The sequence below is a fragment of the Ursus arctos genome, unplaced genomic scaffold (assembly GCF_023065955.2).
Source record: "Ursus arctos isolate Adak ecotype North America unplaced genomic scaffold, UrsArc2.0 scaffold_4, whole genome shotgun sequence".
Lineage (NCBI taxonomy): Eukaryota > Metazoa > Chordata > Mammalia > Carnivora > Ursidae > Ursus > Ursus arctos.
Genome location: NW_026623056.1, coordinates 42989953 through 43014721, shown reverse-complemented (window position 1 = coordinate 43014721; position 24769 = coordinate 42989953). Strand labels below are relative to the sequence as shown.

The window sequence follows — 24769 nt, the reverse complement described above, 5'->3', positions numbered from 1 at the left end:
GATTTTTACCATGTCAATTACAAAATGAATAGGAAGCCAAATGTCCTTTCTCTCACTTACAGATTTTCCATTACACTGACCTGCTTCTTTCATTTCCTTGCTTTGTCACCCAATTTCAATAAGGAGCACAAGAAACTGACAACTTCCCATTCAAGTTTGCACATTCAATAAATGTTTCTTAGCTTGGTTGTTTTGCTAAAGCTTAGATGCTACAGAAGGTTTGCTGCTTCTAATCTGCTGTGGATGAGCAGTCTGTTTAACCAACCTTGTTAGAATAATCTCTGAAACAACTATATGTAAGTTCCAAAGAAGGATTTATCAGACTCGCCTATAAATAAAATGCATGGGCTTTAGTGTACGTAGTTTTTTGTGATTTCTATTTTGGCAACTTAGAAACCTTTTCTATTTCCTTCCTTGGTATAGAGTAGTTCCCCAATAGTCACATCCATTCCGAGATCGTTTTACATCTAATGAGAGCTTCAATGTTAACATTCAAGGAATGTCTAGTATGTGTCAGGCACTATGTTAAGCACTATCCATACATCATCACATACAATTATTTTAAAAACTATCTAAGACGAGGAAATTGAGGAGTAGCTACTTTAAAGTAGACTGCCCAATCTTACAGGCAAGTCAGCAGTAGAGCGCAAACCTGCAGAGACCACGATATCATTACTTATCATTTCCCTGATGAAATGTAGTGAGGTATAACTAAAAAATTTAAGGGGGTAATGGTTAAAGGAGACTTTAGTTTCATCTGTAATACTTGAATATTTCCAAGAATGTATTTATATATCAATCGTATAATAAAACAATGAATTTAAAACAGTTTTAGGATAAACACATGCAATTAAAAACTTTCTCACAAAGAAATATCCAGACGCAGATGGCTTCATCGGTGAATTTTCTCAAATATTTAAGGAATAACAACTTTATATAAATACCAGAGAACAGAAAAAAAAAAAAAAAGGAGAGCAATTGTCAACTTGTTTCATGAGGCCTACACAGCATTACACTAAAACCTGACAAAGACACCTAAAAAACAAGAAAAATTACAAATCAGTATCTTTTGTAAGCATAGATACAAAAATTCTCAACAAAATACCAGCCAATCGAATCCAGTAATATATAAAAAGGATAATATATCACGATTAAGTTGCATTTATTCTAAAATGCAAGGTTAGTTTAATACTCAAAAATCAATCAATACAATCTACCATAGCAAGAGAGGGAAAAAAGAGGAAATAAATCATATGATCTTCTCAACAGATGAAGAAAAATATCATTTGAAAAAATGTAACATCCATTCATAATAACTCTTAGCAAAATAGGAACAAAAGGGAAACTCCTTAACCTAGTAAAGATTATTTATAAGTCGTAAAGTTAACATCATACTTAATGGTAAAACTGAAATACTGAAAGCTTTCTCCCTGCTAATATCACTTATATCCAACATAGATTAGAGTTCTTAACCACTATATAAGGCAACATAAAAGAAATAAAAGGGATAAGGCTTATAAAGAAAGAAATAAGATTGATGCTATTTGCAGATGATGTAACTATATACACCAAGAATGCAAAACAAACTATAAGCCTATTGTTAGAATGAGTAAGTGAATTTAGCACGTTTGCTGGAGATGTGTGCTTGCATATACACAGAAATGTATATTTTTTAAGATTTTATTTATTTATTTATTTGAGAGAGAAAGCAGGGGGAGCAGGAGAGAGAGAGAGAGAGAGAGAATCTCCTGCAGACTCCACACTGAGCACAGAACCCAATGCGGGGTTCAATCCTATGACCCTGAGGTCATGACCTGAGCTGAAACTGAGTAGGACGCTCAACCGACTAAGCCACCCAGGTGCCCCCATAATTATTTTTATATACCGTCAATAAACAGAAAAGAAAATCTAAAAAGATACCATTTTCAGTAGTATGAAAGAACAACAAATAGACTAGTGCAATAAAACAGAGTGCCCAAATACAGACCCACACATACATGCTTACGTATTATGACAAAGCAGTGAACTGGTGAAAAGATAGCCTTTTCAATAAACTGGGTCAGCTGCATATATATATATATATATATATACACATATATATATACCATATATATGTGTATATATATATATACCATATACATATATATGATATATATACATATATATATTTGGTATATATATATATATCAAATAAATCTTGAGTTCTACCTCACACCATACATAACAATCAATACTAGATGAATCACAGAACTCAATGCAAAAAGTAAAGCAATAAAGCTTCAAAAAGAAAACATAGGAGAATAACTTCATAGCATTAGGGTAAGCAAAGTTTCTTAAATAAAACATAAACATTAGCCATATTCCCTTCTCCCCAAAAAGATCATTTTGAATATATTAGAATTAGGCCACTGTTTATCATACCAATAAGAGTGAAAAGAAAAGGTAAAGAGTACATATTTGCAATACCTATATCTGACAAAGGACTCACATTCAGAGTATAAAAATAATTTCTATAAATCAAAAGACAAAGCAAATAACCTGATAGCAAAAGACAAGAGGATATCCAAATGTCAAATAAACATATGGAAAGGGGTTCAACTTCAGCAGTCATCAGGGAGATGCAAATTAAAATGGCAATGAGACCATAGCATATCTATTATGAAGACAAAAATTAAAAAGACTCAATACTTAATGTTGATAAAGGTGCGGAGCAACTGGAACTCTCATACCCTGCTGGGAGGAGTATAAATTTGTATAACCACCTTCAAACACGATTTGGCAGGGTCTGCTAAAGCTGAACATACACATAGCCTAGGACCTAGCAATTCCACACCTGGTAGAAATTCCAGTAGAAATGTGTTCAGATGTTTACCAAAAGGCATGTACAAGAATTTTCAGAGCAGTATTATTTACAATACTTTAAACAATTTACATAAGCCCAGATGTGGGCTACTCTGGAAGGGCAAGATCTGGGCTGGGAAGCTCTCTGCCATCAAAGGAGCAGACAGCTAGAGGCTGTCTGTTGACCACACTCTGTGGCTGGGCAGCATGTCCTTGCTTGTAAGGGGATCTGGGCATTTCATCTCTGTTTCAGCCACAGGGAGAGAGACTTAGTTATTAAAATTATAACTGTAGCTGCAGTGGTAGAGAGGTAGGACCAAGTGTGAGTGGCAGTCCAAAAGTGATCAGTCTCAAGATTTCAGTGTGGAATACTGATGTTCCTGTGACATGTTTAATACCCCATCCGTGGTCAATGATGAAATTCTTTGGAAATCTGATGGCAGGGAATCAGGTTAAGTGAAAAAAGCAGAGAAGACAGCTTGATAGAAGTGGCTGCAGAGGTCTAAGTTCACTGCAGCAAATGTTCCTGGGACAGGTCGATAATTCATCATGCTTTCAATGCAAGGAAAAGAGCAGCGGCTTTCCCTCCTCCACCAACAACCCTCCTTTCCCCAATAAGAGAACATTATCTATATTCTCTTTTTGCCACTTCGCACAAGTGGTTTTGCAATCTCTTCTTCTTGTTCTAATTGTTAATTTGCAGCTTCACCATGGCTCACATTTGTGCACGTATTTGGGTATGTGTGTGTGAGAGAAAGAGAAGAGTGAGGGAGATTGTCCATCAAATATTTTTTTCATGAGATTGAATTATGTTCTTAATGAAAAATGCCCATCAGGTTGTGAGGTAATTACAGAATGTGGCTTTCTGAATGTTTTAATATGACATTTTTCTTTTATTGCTAGCAGCTTAAAGTCTTCTGTGGTACACACTTGTGGTGTAAAAACTTGATTTTTCTTTGTAAGTGTTCAAAGATCTAAGCATACAACTTAAGAAGAGTTGAGTATGCATGTGTGGTATATGTTGTATGTGTATATTTGTGGAAGGGAGAACGGGAATCCACTACTGCTGGAAATGCGAAGAAGAAGACAGTGCGCACAGAGGGTAAGCCAAGGCTATCCTAACAATCACTAGTATTCTCTCACCTGCCTGTAGTTGAACTGAAACTGGAGATCCATAATCTCTAAATAAAATACCTTGTTAGTTAAACAATTACATTTCTAATGTGTGCTCAGAGATGATCTTTACTGACTACCATCTGTTACTAAAGTGTTTTCTTTTTTTTTTTTTAAGATTTTATTTATTTATTCGACAGAGAGACAGCCAGCGAGAGAGGGAACACAAGCAGGGGGAGTGGGAGAGGAAGAAGCAGGCTCACAGCAGAGGAGCCTGATGTGGGGCTCGATCCCCCATCGCCGGGATCACGCCCTGAGCCAAAGGCAGACGCTTAACCGCTGTGCCACCCAGGCGCCCCCTAGAGTGTTTTCATATGTTGACTCTGACTTATTATTCATGCTTACTCCATCCACACCCCTTTTCTACGGCCACAAAAATCTCCTGAGTGACGGTTTCTAAACTTTAGAAGGTGGTACAAGCCCAGAGAAGAGATCTGGCAAGGCAGACGGCAAGTGGGGGGGCACCCTTCTGTGCATGCAGGGGCACTCTCAGGCCAAATGAGAACGTAATTATTTCACAGGTTGCTGCATAACCATAATGCAGAGCTGGAAGAGATAACCTTTAGTAGGTTCCTCTCAACTTCAAGAACCTACTAATCAAAACCTTGATCTCATACAACACTCAAAAAATAAAAAACTGAAAAAATAAATAGAGCCATCTGCATATTTGAAGAACCAAGAAACATAAGTCATTAACTTGGCATAAGGAAACAGAATCAAATACAATGGGATAAAGGCTATGGGAGTAAAATCTGTCCATATGAAGAAATTTAATAATAAAACACAGTGATAGTGAGAACTCTAATATCATTGATTGGAAAAATGAATCAAACCAATTAAAAAGTACATTTCATAGGGAGGTCCATATGACAAATGGTTTCTGTTTCAATTCATATTTTTACATTAAGTAATTTAAAGGAAACATTAAATCATACTTTGCAATAATGAAATATTTACACAGTCTAGAAATTTTAATTATAATCAATATATATTAATTCACTGCTCTCAATCACAAATGTCTATTTGAAGTATATCTGCTGTGAGGCATTAGTAACTTCCCCTCAGTGTTTATATAACACGCAGTCTTTATTGGCTATTTCCTTAAAATCTGCTACCACTGTTGATTCTCTTTAGTTAGAGCTGATGGTAATCTCTAAAGCAAAAACACTTGTTCTCCTATTTCGACTTGTAATAAATGAAACCTTTCCCCGATCCCGTTGAAACATTTATCACACTCAGGGTAAATAGGGAGGAAGGCATCATCAACTATCTTTAAACAGAATATCCTGAATGTTCAACAAGACTGTGACAGAAGCAGCTAAAAATCGTTTTCAGTTGCCTAAGGATGGCTGGGTTTTTCTCCACCCCTCTGCAGTAGTTTTACATATATAATTTTAAGCACAGTACTCTTTTCCACAATCCTGATATCTGTCCATGACCCATATGCTAAAAAGAAAAACAAACAAAAAAAATTGTTGACCAGCTTAAGAAAAAAAAAAATAAAAGAAACAGCGAATAAAATTTTAGGTCCACAAAATAACACCATGTTTTTAAAATAACACAAAAATCCAAAGCAATACTCAGTTTTTTGTAGTCTCCTTTAAAGAAAGCTTGCCTGTGAACGTCCATCAGTGAATATTTCCCCTCATTCTTTGAGACAACGTGGCAGTTGAGTAATCATGCAGGCTGCTCTAAAAATGTATGTGTGTCTAGTTAATTTAGGCAGTTTATTTTGATAGCATTCACCTCTTTTTGATTATAGCAGGTGTTTCAAGGATAAATTTGCTGAAATTTGTATTTTGTTTAAACAACAGCAGCATGTACATTTATGGCCTTACTATATTAAAAAGCATTTATTGTCTGGCAGCAATAGATACAATTACAAACATTTGTGACAGTAATTGGAGCTATTACTCCTGCACGGAGCCTCATGGAGACCAACTTATTGCCACCTGTATTTACATTTGTTACTGGTAATTGTAAAAGCTGATTTTTTTTTATTTGGTGCCTTATTTTTTTTTTTATTTATGTGAATATTTCTCAACAAAAGGTCTACCAGAAAATCTTTAAAAATTATAAATATGGTTTCTCCATTATTCAAATAACAGGCAGAATCACATTTTAATGACTAACATATACATAAACTGTATTCTTGTATCCTAACCCACAGAATATATTATACCTTTTTGCTCATGGATGCAAGAATCCTATCAATATAGCCTATCCAACAACCAGAGTACGAGTCTTAAGAAATGCTCTTTATTTCCAAAGTATAATAATTCATAAATCCTTGCAGGTCAGAAATATTTAGAAAGCTAAATTTTATTAACATTCTTCTTACACCGCATCCAAACACAGCGATGGCAGAAGGTCAAGGAAGTTACTCTCTGCACTGCTTTGGAATGAGAAAAATGCCCTCCTTCTCTTGCTTCCAGATACAGATTTGTCTATAACAGTAAAAAGAGAAAGCCTACTGTTGTACATTTTCTGCAGGATTTGGCTTCCAATTTGAAGAGACTTAAATCTAATATAGTAATTCTGTGGTCCCTCCAGGTTCATTTAAATGGAATCCCACCTGCTGATTAATAAAGGCCTCTCTCCTCCCTCTTAGGTTTTAGCTCTCACAGTGACTAGAGAGCCCAAGGGCTCAAGACTATTGCAATGATTCCATCCTTAGCACAATGACTCTTCCAGAAAGGTTTCTTGCTGTGAATTAACCCAAGGCAACACCTGTATATGGTTTATTTACATTAAAACAAAATCCAGTTGTTTGGAGTTGAAATTTAAAGTTTAAGGTTCTTTTTACAACTGCATCCTGAGAAAGTCAGACACTGAAAAATTGGTAAGGATGTAAAAAAGCAGTTCAGTGAATCAAAGGCTTGAAATAATTAGAAACACATGCTGTAGCACTTCCAAAGCCTTTAAAAAATATATAATCTCTTTATCTAAATTCCTGTAATGAACCTGAAGATTTACATAATGAGTAGGAGACATTTTAGAGAAATGAAGGGGGTACTTAGCCAACTATCTTTTAAAACAACAAAGCAGGAAACATTTAATTATAATTTAGAAAAAAATCAATTTTAGTCATTAATCAAAATTTTAATTACAATATCCACAGGGCATTAAAGCATGATAGAACATTTGTTCATTGCATTAAACACCTCATATTAAATCATTATAATATACAATTGTTTAGGAATAAATACTGTATAATTGAAGAAAAGGGTCTATGTAAGGTTTAGTTAAAAACTGATTTCACACTTTCTGCTCTTCCTTATTTCTAGGAAACAGGAATAAATATTAATGTTTACTTGGTTTCTATTACGGAAAAAAAAGTCATTCTCCTGATAAAGGCAGATAAGACTGATCATTGTAAGAAGCCACTTTCCCTCGGTTCAGTGGATGAAGCTGAGAGACTGAATATACGAATGGAGAACAGACAATGTCCAGGCCACTATATAAAATAGAATTCTGACCTATTGAGACACCTGGGTGGCTCAATCTGTTAAGTGTCTGCCTTTGGCTCAGGTCATGATCCCAGGGTCCTGGGATCGAGTCCTACATCAGACTCCCTGCTCAGCGGGGAGCCTGCTTCTCCCTCTGCCTGCTGCTCCCCCTGCTTGTGTGCTCTCTCTCTCTCTGACAAATAAATAAATAAAATCTTAAAAAAAAAAAAAAAAAAAAAGGAATTCTGGCCCACAATCTGCAACAACTAGTCCAGGAAGTCAAACTACAACGTCTGGGTGAAATTGGCCAAAAGCGTTCAGGACGTAGTAACTGCTGACTTCCCCAGTTTTTCTCCTCACCCCACTGCTTCCAGTGCAGGACCAACCAGACAAAGCCACATATCCTCTCTGAACCAGTCACGTGGGAGGCCCTGCTTCTAGTTAGCCTGCCTCCAAATCTCCAGTCATAGCTGAACATTGCTGAAGGCCTCCCTTTTTCCCACTATAAATCTTTTAAATACTCCTGCCTGCCTTTAAGTCTCTGCCAAATGCAGGTGATGGTGGAGAACTCCCTTGCTACGGCGAACTCTGAATACATACTCTTTGTTCTCATTTAGGTGATCTTCTTTATTTCCACAAAGTCAAATATAGGCTTGTTTTGTAATAATAAAAAGGAAACTAAAAAAAAAAAATAGAATAGTTTTCTTCAAGAAACAGCATTCTTTAGTGATTCAAAATTAATAAAAAAATACAGAAAGTGAAATCTATATGAATATGCAACCGCCTCTTTTATTTCCTCAGAAATTATGGAACGTGTAGAATTCTCTGGCAGCTCAGTCTCAAATACATTATTCCAGTCAGCAACTGTCAACTGATTCACTTAAAAAGTTTTTTAAAAAATTACTATTATGGAATTAAAGATATTTCAATCATGAAGGAAAATATTATTTTTCAATGTCACCAAGTACTTCCACCCTCAATAACCACTTGTTTCTCTAAAATGCCTCACTGGGGGTTTCACCCCTTGCTTTGGTCTGCATTCTCAGATCGTATGGTCCTCATGCTTGCCCATATTCTAACCATCAGCGAGCAGCTGCATGACTCTGTCCTGCCGGCCATTCCTCCACCAAGATCTTCAACCTCCTGGTTTGCCCCTAACCTGCCGAGCTTGGCCAAGCCCTCTCTGCTACCTACCACTCAGCTAAAGTTATGGCTTACAGGTTTTAAGGACGTGTGAACTGCTCATGATGTACGACTATATTTTCAAAAATAGAGGTGTAACCTCAACTGTATACACATAAAAGCACACAGAAATAGTGGTCAACATTTATTAAGTGATTCTTCTGGCACCATTCTAAGTGCTTAAGATACGTTAATTCATTTAATTCCTTTAATAACTCCTTGAGGTAGGTTTTATAATGAACGCCATTATACAGATGAGGAATCTGAGACAGAGTGGTTGAAACTTGCCCACAGGGTCCCACAGCTAGTAAGTATTAGAGCCAGCATTTGTACTCAAGCAACCTGGATTCAGAATTTGTGCTTTTAACCAGTATGTGATATTGCCACTAATGGAGTAGGTAAGAGCCTGGGTTATAGGCTTGAATATCTGTCACTTACTAGGCAAAAGCAAGTTACTTCACTTCACTGTGTTTCAGTCTCCACCCCTGCAGTAAAAGGTACCTATATCTAACAGGGCAGTGGAAAAGATGAAGTGAATTAAATATATGTGAAGTGTTAAGAACTGCACTTGGCACATAGTAAACACTTAGTAAATGTCAGTTATTATTACCATATTATATATTCTTTTACTAGGGGGAAAAACCTGGAAAGATTTACCAAAGTGAATACTTTGAGCCTGATTACTTATATGAGCCTGATTACATCCCCATGTAAGAATATAAGGCTGATGTTTTAAAATATTCCCTTAAATGAGGGAAGCATTAGTACAGAAATTTTGTAAATTCTTCCTGAATAGGGATACGGGCACTGAATGCTAGAAGGCCATGACAGAACACATGAATATTGTAACGATACTATAATTTAACAATAATTAACATTTATTTAGTAGGCATTAATTATGTCTCAGACACTGTTGTTGGTGCTTTACAACAACTGCGTAAGGTAAGTATATAATTAGTCCCACTTTACAGATTAGGAGAAGGAGGGACAGAGAGGTTTGGTAGCCTGCCCTGGGTCACACATCTAATAAGTGGTAGAAATACGAATTCAGGGTGCCAAGGTAAGATGTGTGAGACAGGTTCTACCTTCTGTTGATCTTTGTGGCCACCACAGTCCCACTAAGTTTTTGAAACTCTGGCCCAATAAATCAGGAATTGATAGTGAAACTAAATGTGGGATTACTAGCTTCTAATTCATAGCACACTGCCCATCCCTCTTCCCCTTGAATTGCTTCCGTATTATTTTTATAATTAAAAACAGAAGTGTATTTTAAAAAGACTTAGAGAGGGGCAACTGGGTGGCTCAGTCAGTTAAGCGTCTGCCTTTGGCTCAGGTCAAGATCCCAGGGTCCTGGGATCAAGCCCCGGGTCAGGCTCCCTGCTTTGTGGGGAGCCTGCTTCTCCCTCTCCCTCTGCCTGCTGCTCCCCCTGCTTACGAGCATGTGCTCTCTCTCTGTCAAATAAATAAATAAAATCTTAAAAAAAAAAAAAAAAAGACTCAGAGATTAGGGTAATTCTTGACCAGTTATAGATTTAAGTCTAATCTGATTATAATCACAGATGTTTGATCTTAGTTCTAAATTTCACCAGAGTACTTATGTAACACTTGTGGGCACCAACTGCTGGTCTAACAAAAAACAATAAAAAAGACATGAAAACACACAAGAAGAAAGGGAAAGAGATATAAAGAGAAAAAAATGAGGGAAAGAACAAGAAGTGTAAGATATATAGTCACAGTGTACTAATAATACTCATAGATGATTTTATTAGGTGGCACGGATGTCTACTCTGATTTAGCTGTCCTCAGATTGCCCTTCTAAGGAATTGACTCCAGAGCCTTACTCACTTGGTCATAACTGAGGCATTAACTAGAATGGAATGACCCAGGATTTGGCTGAATTTACTGACTTACTTAGCAGACTGACTGTGTATTTAGACACATTATTCTAAGTTCTGACTGTGTATTTAGATACATTATTCCAAGTTAGGGCAGATCTGAGTTGGTTGCTGGGTATATAACATTCTGGAAGTAATTACCATTACTTATAGGAACATTCTCTATAACCAGCCCTAAAAAGGGAACTACTAATATGGTCCATTGAAGCTAACATATGACAAAAATCTTTCACCTTCAGCTGTGGAACATATTATTTGTATTTTTGGCAACATATATATTTTCCCAATTGTAATTTGTTTAAGCTAATATTAAAATTTGTTTGCATTCTTTGAAAATTGTCAACAGCCACAAGTGGTGCCAGAAAAAAGGATAAGCTAGCCCAGACATAAAAACCTAATTACAACATTATGGAGAATATGAAGTAAAATATTAGTACATGAGAGGATTTCATCAAAGCATACATACTATATAATATGCAAAAAGAACAGAAAAGGAGATTTACTTTCTTTTTTTTTTTTTGGCAATTACCTGCCACAAGCATACAAGGAATAAATGAATTTATAAGAAAATAAAACAAACATTTGATGCAGTGCTAAATAAATATGGGACTTACTTGCTACTAACACAAGGTCATTTTCAAGAACTTTATAATGGATTTAAATAATGGAGGTCCTTTATTACTTATTTCCCACATCTCTGTGCTACTTAAAAATTAATTTAACAGTGATCAGTAAAGCACATTGATCTGAAAAAAACTCATTTTCCCTCAAACACAAAGTTGAATTCTCAAAATGTCCTAAATCGCCTGTGTTGAGCGAAAAGATAATTGTTTTGGCCAAAAATAAAGGAGAGAGTTTGGTTTTGGTAGAGTTAGGAGTTGAGGAAGAATGGGCTCTACCACGATGCAGGACTCAACCTCCTCTGCTGGAGGATAGTGAGCCTGTGAGAAACCTCATCTATGACCAGATTATTTTTATTTCTGAGGCATGAAAAATATCTCTTTATTCATTAGCCCCTTTATTTTCTCAAATCAATGGATAATTTTATTTTTCTTAAGTAAAGCTGAATAAAGAATTGACCCAAAACCTGCATTTCTCAGTTGATACCTCCGAAATACTTAGAGTTTGTAAAATACTAGACACAAAGGCCAAATGATCTAGAGAAGAATTCTGAAAAAGCACTCACATATTACTTTAGGTCAGTATATTTTACCACAAAAATCTAAATTCAAAATGCTATTCATACTAGAAAAAACCCTCAAAACTTTACCTCACATTTCAGAATGTTACTTGTAAAATTTGACTGTATAATTAATTTGGCACAGTATATCCTCATAAAATCAAGGCTGGTAATACATGGCACGAGACCAAGAGGCCAACTTTCACCTAGTTAATTCTTCCCCAAATTGGGAGATCATTGACTCCCTAAGTACCCAGGATTCTGATTACTGTAATATTGGTTTGTAGTAGAATTTGACCTGTACTTAGTTTGTAAAACTGTATGTGTTACAAGTTACATTTATATTCTTTCTTTATTCAGTTACTCCTATTATGTAGAAATCAATGACCATGCTGTATTTATTTTTATTTTTATTTTTTTAAAGATTTTATTTATTTATTTGACAGAGAGAGAGACAGCCAGCGAGAGAGAGAACACAAGCAGGGGGAGTGGGAGAGAAAGAAGCAGGCTCCCAGCAGAAGAGCCTAATGCGGGGCTGGATCCCAGAACGCTGGGATCACTCCTTGAGCCAAAGGCAGATGCTTAACAACTGCGCCACCCGGGCGCCCCAATGACCATGCTTTAAAAAAACACTCTTGTGTGATCCTATTAGGCTCTAAATGAGATGTTGGATTTCAAGAGTTTACTTAGCTTGAAAGTAAATAAATTAAACTTGCTTCCTTGTGGGATTAAGAAGTATCTGAGAGTTCCGCACTACATGGTTATTTTAACATGTCATTCTAACTATAATCATAATAATAATAGTGATTTTTAATTTTAATTTAATTTTTTTAAATTTTTAAATTTTATTATATTTCTTCTTATAAAATTAAAGAATTAGAAATTATATTTTTACCAAAAAAAATCACATTCTTGCAAATTATGACTTCCAGCAGAGATCAAATCAGTGAAGAAATCTGTATTCATATGTATTCACGTATAAGAGATACGCAAACAAAGAATTTACCCCTAATGTAGTCAAACAATGGCTATCCAAAATGTTTGCGTAAATACATGTAAACAGGCTGCAGGATTTGCCCACTTACCTTTAAGTCTGTTCCACAGCTGTTCAGTCTAGTAAGACCTTTGCTGCCCTTATCCTATTCTAGGACTGCCCTAGGAGTCTAGGCTGCTTCTTACCCTCTCTAGGACACAGTTTTCCAAGCTCACATCCAGACACTCTGGGAATGAATTCATCTCCAAGTCACTCAGAAAACAGAAGTCTTTGGGGGTAGATCCAGGACCATATTTTCAGAATAACAAGCTTCCTTAGAACCTTGTTCCATAATGCTGGTGCTTTTCTCCAGCCTCCAAGGATAAAAACCGTTTAGTTTCTTTACCTAGATGTCTCTCTAGTCCCTTCTGCAGACATTATTATAGTATTAATGAGAATGGTATTATCTAGTCACCTATTAGTTTGTTCTAAAGTTCTCGTAAATTATAGGTAAAAAGGAAGCAGAAACTTGATTAAATGGGTCAGTTCATCTGGCCCAACCCCCAATCTTAATGGAAAGGCTTTGATTATTTGCTTACTACTTGACTTTTAATCATACGTACTGAATAGATTATGTAAGGCAACTTCAAGGATGTCTTCTGTTCTGCCTTCCAGCAGGGTTCCAAAACCATTTTCTAACTATAATCATTTGGTATACAGTCATGAAATTCCAATTTTGTTCACTATTCACCTAAACAAAATATGATTTCTAAGAAAATACATCAAAATGTATTGAGAAAATGCCCCTCAATCCCAAGGAAACATGGCAAGTGTTCCAAACCACTTTAAAGATCTATTGCTTTCTTTTCCCTTCTTTAATATTACACTATTGAATCATTCAACAACAATTTACTAAATCTCTGCTAAGACAGAATACTGGAAACTGAATCCTACCACCTTATGTCATTCGTATAATTGGGAGTACCCCTGACCCTGAAATTGCCTTATGAAGCTCTATTTGAACAAAATGTATTCTGTCCTCTGTACCTTATTGTCAGTCCTAATCGTGACTTTCAGTTGTGGTAGTACACGTTCCACTTCGAGACTCCATTCTGCAGCATCTGTTGTGGATTCCAAAATATCTTCTTGTTTGGCAGACTCGTTCATATCCTAAGAAAGGAAAGATATCACAAGATTGAGAGTTTATAAAAAGAAACAGTAAAATTTTGAGGCATTTTAGCAGGACTGCACAATTTATATCAAGCCTGGTAGTGTCAAAATTACAGTGGCAGAATTTCTTATCTGTCCTCTATCCACGTTGAAAGAAAACAAAGCACAAACCTGGTAGAATAGCAAAATTTGCATTTTTAAAAACAAGCAAATATATGATTCACCATTTTGACAAAAAACGATGCTTTTGAGGTATCAGAGCAAAATCAATGGGAATACTATCAAATGAACAAGCCATTTAGTTACGTTAATTGATAACAGTAAAGGAGTACAAACATTCACACATTTGGTAAGAAAATATTGTCTCAGTTTGAATTTTCTATACTGAAATACAAACCCCAAATCTGAAAGACAAAAGAGATAAGATCCCAGAAGCGAAGGGGTCACTACTTACAAATTTTTTATTCATAATTAAAGTGATATTTTGGTTAGGTCAAACTATAACATAGCTTTTAAAAAATACAGACCTATTTGAACTCAAGTAGGGTGGGGGCCACATTTCTGCACTTGGTTTCTACTGTTGAGTAATAAAATCAATTCATGCCTGTTTTTCAATTACAAAAGGAAAACTTTTTGTTTTGTTTTGTTTTTGTGTTTTCATTTTCCCAGCCTTTCACATTTCGGCATTAAGTATATATGGATCTGAAACTGTAAAGAATACATAAATTAATGATTTAAAGATAAGGGCTAACACATTAATTTTGGTAGCAATTTTTCCTTTAAGCTTCCTTGATAAATTAAAAGAAAATGTAGAGAAAACATATACAAATTTATTAGTATAGAAAAAAAGAGACCTGAGAGAATAAACAGACAAATACAAATGTACATGGATTCTAGTTTGAACAAACAATCCGTAAGAAGACGTTTTTGAGACAATCAGGGAAATCTGAATGTGGAAGAGAATTAGATGATATAAGGAATTATTGGTAATGTTATAGGTATTATGACGGCATAATGGTTATGTTTAAAAACAAAGCCTTACAAATTAGAGACAAATGCTGAAATATTTGCAGGTAAATGGACATGATGTCTGAAATTTAAGATGCCACAAGGCAAAAGAAAAGAGGGGGCCTCTGCAGGAAACATGGCTGACAAACTATTAACTGCTGAAGCTGGGTGATATTACATAAGAGTTCATTACCTTGTTCTCTCCACTTCTGTTTATGTTTGAAATTTCCCATAATACAAAACTTAAAAATAAAAGATTATATAAATAAGCTCATGGTGAAATTTCATTCTCAGTGTGAATTTATGTCACTAAAAGACATTTCTTAAATGAAAGCTCATTAGACTAGTCTTTCCAATCCAGTCTAATGCTAAGCATAAGAATAACCTTATATCGGGATTTGTATTTTGGTGGGAGATTGAGGTCTTTAGGGACTTTAAACTCCTGGCTGAGTCTCGAGAGCACTGCTGGCATAAGAAAGCCTCTCTCTCCTACCTCCTAGCTCATATTAGCAAGTCCTGAACAGACTCAGAGCACTAAAAGGAGCATATGTTGCTTTTTGTTCAGAAATTCAGGGGGCAATATAGCTCTAACCACACAATTTGAGGCTGGATAACTAATACATGCTTTCCTATTTTACAATATATGGTCTGAATTTATTCAGGTACGTTCTACCTAAAAAACCAGAAGTATAAAAAATATAAGCATTAATATAAGTAAAATGTGGAAACTCTAAGTGAAAAATGTTCAAGATTCTGCTTTAAATATTAAGGTGCTCACTTTAATATAAAAACACTGCATTATTTTGAGTACTAACAGAAGGCTACATACATCTATATAGACTGAATCAGGGTAGCACAAGAGCACGATAGCGGGGGTGGGGGGCAGTATTCACAAAGTAGACAAGTGTGAAGTTTTATGAGACATACATGACAGCAGGAGAAGCAAGACTGAGTCTCCCAGTTGAAACCTAAAGCCATGGGGAAAGTTTTCTGTCATGCCACTGAGACAAAGGGGCATGTCCTCTCAGCAGCAGTTTGATATAATTCTTAATAGAATGTAAATGTTCTGATTTACAAATAAGTTTTGTTTATGGAACCACCATTTGGGTGAATTGAAGTTGGGTACTCCTTCTTTTTCCCTGCAGGAGGGTGGAGCCCAGAGTCACCAGACAAGGCTGGAGAGGGTACTCAACCACAGTCCCACTTTCTTCAGGCCTCAACTCGTAGGATTGCTCAAGTTGTACATAACACATTCAAAGATTTTCCTCAAGGAAGGGCACATTTGTCTAATTTTCCCAAAGGCAAATGGGTCAGCAGTGGCCCTATCTGAATCAGACTCAGAATCTAAGAGTTACTAAGGCACACGAAGATCAAACACTGCATGAAGACATTGCAGTGCATAAGCTGCTATTTGGTTTATATTGGCCCTTTAGTAAGTAAGAACTCTTCTTAAGTTCTTATTTGGTTCCCTTAAGCAATGATTTGCAAATTCCTACTCCCAATGTCCTAAAGTGACTTAATATAGCAGCTCAAATGTCTTCACTCACTCCTAGGCCACAGTTAACATATTGGGGGAAGATGGCCTAGTTACTAAATGAGGAAGGACAAAGAGAGAACATTAGGCTTGGTAGAGCGGCATTAACTTATTCAAACTATACAGTCTCTTTCTATTCCCATGTTTGCACATCTACTTCCTAACCTCGTTCCTCAGTCAAAATTTCCTGGGGCGCCTGGGTGGCTCAGTTGTTGGGCGTCTGCCTTCGGCTCAGGGCGTGATCCCGGCGTTATGGGATCGAGCCCCACATCAGGCTCCTCTGCTAGGAGCCTGCTTCTTCCTCTCCCACTCCCCCTGCTTGTGTTCCCTCTCTCACTGGCTCTCTCTCTCTCTCTGTCAAATAAATAAATAAAATCTTTAAAAAAAAAAATTTCCTAAAGCCTAATAAGTGGATACATTAACTAAGTGAGCCCTACATATGAAGTAGAAATCACTTTAAAACTATATCATGTCTCGGTTACAATAACCTGAGAAAGCCTTTCCTTTCCAATTGTATCTCCATTTAACAAATGGTATTTTATGTAGAGATATTAGTAAAAGAGAAATAAACTGGTTTCCATTTAATCAAAATTTTATATCAGCATGACGAAGTCCCAGTCCCTCTCTGAAGCAACATTAACTAAGATAAAGCACAGCTCCTGGGAAATTGCGTTTTCTAGCTAATGCTGCTGAAGAAACAATTAGAAGCTCAATAAGTCACAGGCTATCCAGAAGTCTCATTTATAATTAATCAATTTACCAGTAAGCCACTTGTAAAGCTTCTACAACATGCAAGGTAAGAATCCAGGCACTGTGTTTGGTGTGGGAAGAGAAAAGTATTTAATCCCTGCCTGCAAAGAGTTTATAGCCTATTAGGGAGAGTCTCAGGCTAGTTTATGGAGGTAATAAATGGGCCCAAGGAAAAAAAATTATGAAAACTGACTCTAAGACTGCCAAAGGAAGAACTGAAGATAGTCTAAACCATCCTGTAACATAAACCTGGGCTCAAATAGTGGGGCATACCACCAAAGTCAGTTCAAGGATCAAACATACAATCTTAAAAGCCTGCTGAGAATCCTGTTCCAGGAAGTAATCTCCTCTTTTCCAGGTAATACTAATGGGATGGTTAAGCATCTGAAGAAATACTATATTCTGTGTATCTATATACGTAAACACACAAAACTGGATGTGTGTGCATATATATAAAATTGATGTGGCTTATGGTTACAGGGGTAGAATAAGGGAAGGCCTCATGTATCAACAAGGGAGGGTAAATAAAGCCCTCTGCAGCCTCTGAGCTGTTGCGTAGCTTATGTAGTGCTGAGAAGCTGTTCTGTCACACTACGTTAAATGCAGTACAAAATTTGATATACCTTCAAAATATCTTCACCTTTTAATTAACACTGGGGACTCCAGGTAGACCATGACTACCAGCAGGGAAAGTAATGGATCTGATATTAACAGAGGGAGACTGGCCCATTAATAAGTATATTGTTTTTAATTTAAATTCAATTAATTAACATATAGAATATTATCAGTTTCAGAGGCAGAAGTGGTGATTCATCAGTCTTATAGAACACCCAATGCTCATTACATCATGTGCCCTCCTTAATGTCCGTCACCCAGTTACCCCCTCCCTCCCCTCCAGCAACCCACAGTCTGTTTCCTATGACTAAGAGTTTCTCTTATGGTTTGTATCCCTCTCTGATTTCATCTTGTTTTTTTTTCCCTCCCTTCCCCTATGATCCTGTTTTGTTTCTTAAATTCCACATATAAGTGAAATCATATGATAATTGAATGGATAAAGATGTGGTATATATTAAAAATAGAGTATTACTCAGCCATCAAAAATATGAAATCTTACCGCTTGCAATGATGTGGAAGGAACTAGAGGGTATTATGTTAAGTGAAATAAGTCAGTCCAAAAAAAGGACAATTACCATTAACAAGTATTAATACAGAAAACTGTTATAAGTGATACAGTAGAAGAACTGATCACATTTTTGGTATATCTGATTAATTATACCATCATAAGCAAAGAATTAAAAAAAAATCTCTTTGGAGCAAAACTATTTCTAGTATGTAGTACATACTCATTATTGGAAAACTCCACAAGGGAAAGGGGACTAAACATTACCGGACAAAGCAATGTTGACTATGACTTCCTACTACCAGCAACAGTTACCCATTCATTTCAGTTCTGCTATAATAACAAAAATCTAGTGCTATAGGATCTTTTGATCCCAAGGGTCCAAATCAGGTTGGGCATTTAGCTCTGGTTAAGACATTCCATTGGGATGAAGGAGGAAGAAAGCTAGAAGTAGGGAGAGGTAGAGTTTCTAAAATTTGACTAATCATGGATACCCTATAATACTTCCCCTTATTGATGGAGAAACACCTTGTGTGGTAAAGGGAACATATATGGCTGCATGGGCAGACCTAAGAGTGAAGCTCAAGGCTCAGGCATCCATGAGAAGATGTTTCCTTGGGAACAGGGACCTGTATCAGAAGTTACAGAGAGATCTTAAGTTCAGATGGGAGCCTGGCCAAGAAAACCTAGACAGTGAGGGCCTGGGCAGAAACTGGATTCACAGACTTTCTGGTGAAAATGGGAGATGAAGGGAGGACCAAAAGATCCTAACACTGAACTAATGAAGCAAGAGCAAGTAGAGGCTCTTTTTACCAGGCTCAAATCCCTACCTCTTGTAAGAATGAGATACCACTGTCAGACTGGTTACTGGAAGCTGATATATACTGACATTTACTAACCATAATTTAATCTTTTTATGTTATCTCTTATTCTACTAATTCTGTAATACAATGATGCTCTCAGGACTGAGAAAACTGGGTATGACTAATCCTGCATTAAATGTTCCCAGATAGCTATAATTTTTGCATTCTTATGTCTGCTTTTAAAGTTTTCCTGTAGCCTCTCTTGGTATCAAATGCCAGTGATCACCCTGGTTTTCTGCTTGATTGGCTGTAGCACCTCTTCCTCCTCCTAAATTTCTGTGGGCTTAGAAACCTAATATCCAAGCTTCTTAGAATTTAGGCAAAGTGAGAATACAAGGGAAATATGTCAGAGCTGGTAAGAGTGGTGGTGGTGGTGATGAGGTTGGGACTCTCCATAGATTTTTTTTCTTTTTTTTAAGATTTTATTTGTTTATTTGAGAGAGAGCATGAGGGAGCATATGCACATGTGAGTGGGGGGAGGGGCAGAGGAGGAGGGAGAGGGACAAACAGACTCTACAGGGAGTGCGGAGCCCTACACTGGGGCTCCAGCTCACCACCCTGAGATCAAGACCTGACCCTAAACCAAGAGCCTGATGCTCAATGGACTGAGCCACCCAGGTGCCCCTTCATAGATATTTTTTTAATGGAAGTGGTTATACTTATTTTGGTTGTTCAGGGGCCTTTTTGGAATCGTCCTAATCTGATGCTTTGCTCCACACAGGAAATAGGATAGGTGGCCAACAAGCTAAGTACTAAATATATATGGCATTACTATTATTTTTTAAAGATTTATTTATTTATTTATTTATTTGAGAGAGAGAACAAGCATTGGAGGGGGGAAGAGGCAGAGGGAGAGAGAGGGAGAGAATTTCAAGCAGACCCTGTGCTGAGCAAGGAGCCCAACTTAGGGTTCAATCTCAGGGCCCTGAGATCATGACCTGAGCCAAAATCAAGAAGCAGATGCTCAATTGACTGAGCCACCGAGGTACCCCTGGCACTACTATATATTAAACAGGGTTTCTCCTAAGGGTACCTAGTGTCCCTCTTTCTTTATCATTGATCTATAAAAAGCTACAGGGATAAATAAGGTATTTCAATCAAGAAAAGTGTTCCCTTGAAATCCAGTGATTTTAACAAATCACATTGAAGGCACAGAGTTAAAACCTTTCATGTCCCTACAAGTCAATTCTTCTTCATGATTAAAGAAGCATAAATCATGAGTCTGATTCACTATTTTCTTTTCAAATTAGGTTTTAAATGATTTAACACTACATTACTACGAAGAAAAATGTTTAATACCATACAAAAAGTATTTTCAGATTTGGTCTGAATAACTAAATTAAACCCTGGCTATAATCCATCAAAAGAAATAGATAGATGGTAGCCTCTGTCTTTAAATATATGAAGTTCATAAAAGTTTTCAATTCAATTTTAAGACTATCAAAAGAAATTTTATTCTGTTATAATGTAGACTAAGACTTGAATAAATTATGCTCACAAATCAAAAAAGTTAAAAAGCTCCCTAAACACAAAATCAATTTAATTTTCTAATAAGAAATCTGAAATTATTTTTGAATGAGGATTCAACTTCCAGTAATTATTTCTGTTTAATATCTCAAACACCTGTCTTTGCTACTATTTCAGCTATTTTAATGTATATTAAGTGCTAAGGTAAAATCATCCCTGATTTTTAATTTTCTCAAGATAAAAACCAAAAGAAAGCAACACTACCATAGACACTATAGTTGCTATTACAGAGTATGCCAAAGTAAGTTTAATTCTTTATGGAATGAATTTCTAGAAGGCTTCTTTTCTCTGAGATGGCAACCTTATGGATATACCATGCCCAAATACATTTGAAGAGCTCAATTCATATATCTACTGAGGACATGAAAATCCAATTAACTGTCAAGATTACATAGTCCCAAGACTCAAGGAAAAGGAAACTAAATTGTCTTGAGAACTGCCACGTTATGGTGCAAAATGTCAAGAGGATGGGTCCAGAATCCCATCTCTGTTCAAATCTTACCTGTGTCACTTACTAGCAGCTGCTGGTCAAGTTACATAACCTCTCTAAATCTCAAGGTTCCCATCTGTAAGATGGGGATAATGGTACCCTCCTCATTGGAAGGGCTGTGGTGAGGATTAAATTATGTGATGTATTTTAAAAGGCTTGCACAGCACCTGGCATGTAGGAAGCCCCAATATATTTTAGCAGTTACTATTACTATTATTATATGCCATGCATGGTACTAGATGCTTTCACCTATGTTAAATGACCATAATAGCACCATGAATCAAGGGAGCCTTATTCCCATTTTGCAAATGAGAAAAGTGAGGTAAAGAGCAGTTAGCTCATTTTCCCTATGTCGATCATTAGTGGAGTTCAGGGCCCAAGGAATGTTACTCAAGAGCACCAGCTCTTATATACCTTACCAAATGCCTATCAATTCTTTATCATATAGGTTACAACTATGTTGCCCCAGTTTATCACTTGTCTTTTTAACTTTATGGTGTTCCCCATCCCATCCTTTCATACATAGGCTTTAATTTTTATGCATTCAGATTTATCAGTGCTTTTCTTTTGTGGTTTTTAGTTTTCTTGCCAGGCTTTATCATGCCAATTTCAACCCGTGCGCAGAACGCTTGTCACTCATGTTTTTGTTTTTGTACCTCATCATTTTCTAATTTGTTGATCCATGTGGGGTTTATTTGGGTGTACAGTATGAGGCAAGAGCCTATCTTTTTTTTGCCAGATGGACAGCCTGTTATTCCATCACCCTTTAATTGAACAGTCCAGTTTTCCCCACTTACTTGCATCGCTTCCTACATTATTAATACCATTATATATTTGTATTATTTTATGAACTCTGCACTACTTCATCAATCTATTTCTGTGTCAGTATAATTTTTTTTCAGACTTACAAAAAAATTACACAAATAGTACAAAGAATTCCCATATGCCCTCATCCAGATTCACCAAACGTCAGCATCTTACATAACCTCAGGGCAATTATGCATAAAGAGATATAGTGTTTATAGTTTAGTGCTGAGATTTGGGGATGTTTTCAAATTTTTCTTTGTACTTCTTTGTGCCTTTGTTTAATAAAAAACAAGGAATATATTTCACTTTAAAAAAGAATAAAGTATGTTCAATAAAAGCAGGTAAAAATAATCAATTTGATTAACTTCCAGAAACTAGCTGGTATGGGTGTAAATGCTTTAGGAATTTGAATGAGAGAGACAAGTGTGTTTTAATGGCGATGATGAGATCTAGGTTTAACCTTATAAGGATGTATGGAATGCAAACAGGCAGAAAAGAGACAAGCCAAGTGTTTATAGTCAGGAAAGCACCGTAAGCCAAGATACTGAAATAGGAATGCACATGGCTTGTGAAGATCATATCAAGAGTGACTAGGGGCTTAGAAAGGCAAATAACGAGGAGCAAAAAAAGAATTAAATACTTTGTGAAAGACCTCAGAAGCTAAGCTAACGAATATGAATTTTGTCCTCTAAGTCAGAAGGCAAGTCAAGAAGAGTTACAAGCAAGGTAAAATAACTTTATTTATCCAAGAAATCTTTATTTAGCACCTACTATTTGCCAGGTACTATTCAATACCAGGGAGAGTTAATAAAATGATAAAAATCCTCATGAAAGAACATTCTAATTATGTTTTATGAAGACTTATGGGTTATAGATTTGTGGGTCATAGAACTGAATGGGGCTGGGGTATTTGGGAAGGTGTCACTAAAAAGGCAGAATTTGAGCTGAACTTTGAAGGCTTAAGAGTCAAGCAGAGAGATGATGAGAAGACATTTTAGACAGGAGGAAAGATGAGAAGAGATATGCTCATAAGGTGTTTGAAAACCTATGAGAGGATCCATTTATCTAGAATAAAGTTATTCTGGCAGAAGAAAATAAGGTTGGCTATATGGACAAGTTGTCAAATTGCTAAGAGTCTGGAAATTCAGACCAAAATATTATTGTTTTATAATCTACATAAACTGACCCATAAGCAGTGAAAAGCATCAAAAGTTACTGAACTCAGAATGACCTTTTAAAAGTGGTTTGGTAAGCAAGAGGGAAGAGTAGTGAAAAATATTTTGCAAAAGGGTGAGGGTGGGATTGAAAGAGGAGGATCGGAGACCATTCAGGCCATTATTGTTACATAATCCAGACAGGAGATGAAGCAGACATGACCTTGAAAGATAGCTGAAGGGATACATATGAGAGATATTTCAAAAGCAGCATCTGCAGGTCTTGTGACAACTAGATGTCCTGGATTAAAATGAATCAGACAAATACTGAAAGCACTAACAGTACTAGAGGTGGATGGGTGGGGTTGGGTGGATTTAAAGAATATGGGTTTCTATAGGACTGAGGAAATCACACATGCCAGGAATCCATCTAATATACAGAATTATGTAATAAGTATCTGCTCTTGGCATTGATTCAGGAAATATAATCTATCCATTTATAAAATGACAGCTCTCAAATGAATCCTGAAAAAGATCATATTACTTTTCATCAAATTCCCTTAGTCATTTCTTTAGGGGAGACCTTCTGTGATAGCAGATTTAGTCCAGTGGGCCTTCAATAAGAATTCATGTGAGATATTATGAAAATAAAGACATGACATCACCAAGACTTCCTAATTTATATAAAAATGCAAGCTTCTTACTCTATATATATATGTGTGTATATATATATATATAGAGAGAGAGAGAGAGAGAGAGAGAGAGGGATATTAGGGCTTTTTCTACTCTCCTCCAGCACATAAGAATGTTGGTAACATTCCAATCTCTTAGTTCCAAATTCTAGGAAAGGTAAAAAATTATATGAAATAAAAAATGCATCAAGCTATGTGCTGTCCACAAGTTAGGCTATATTAATGTCAAAACAACCCTGTGAAGAATTGTGTCACCACTGTACAGAATAAGCAGAGTCACAGGTTAATTTACTAAGGCTAAGTGCTAGTGATATGCAGTCCCAATGTGATCCAAGGATTATTTTCCACCATGGTGTCTACGTTGAAGGTATCAGACTCAGATCTGGAAAGGACCTTGAGAAGTCCTTGCTTCCTACTTCTTTTTAGGCTAACAATAAAACCAGGATGGAAATAAGGATCTTTCCTATTCCAAGTGCGGATTCAAAAGCTACACTAAAGATCAAGCAAAACCCTCTTTTACACCCAGCGAGAACTGCCATTTGAGCTGCTTCTGAGCAATACAGAGTACAGCTTTTTTCTCTAACCTACATTTTCTAGTCACCTCCAGATGTAAAACTGATGGGGTGGTACAGGTTAGTTACCACAGAAATAAAAGCATTTACTCAGTCATAATGTGTTCCATCACGCTCAGACATGTGGTGCTTTAATTGTTTCTCCTGTGAAATACCAACCGCAGACTTCTCAGTCACAACACAGGAGGACAAACAAATGTTTTAGGAAAGGAGAGGAAAAACCATTTTCCTCAAGCAGGAATCCAAACCAGTGATAACCTAGGGGGCAAGCTATATTGCAGAACAGTACTTTTTTTCCCCCCTTGTATTACTCAGAAATGACGTTTTGTCAAGAAGTGAAAGGTAAATCAAATGTAAAATGAAGAAAATTTAAAGTATTTAAGGTATTA

At 36.4% G+C, this 24769-nt stretch overlaps 1 protein-coding gene across 2 annotated transcripts in view; it reads right to left on the bottom strand.

Annotated features, from left to right (window-relative positions):
- Nucleotides 1-24769, bottom strand: part of IFT57 (intraflagellar transport 57) — a 57036-nt gene that overhangs the window by 14041 nt on the left and 18226 nt on the right. For both annotated transcript variants that reach the window (XR_007188655.2, XM_026492814.4), the window contains exon 6: nt 13741-13863. Coding sequence is in view for 1 of the 2 variants with exons in the window: in XM_026492814.4 (XP_026348599.1) it covers nt 13741-13863 (123 nt within the window). In the remaining variant the exon portion in view is untranslated. The remainder of the gene's footprint in view (nt 1-13740; nt 13864-24769) is intronic.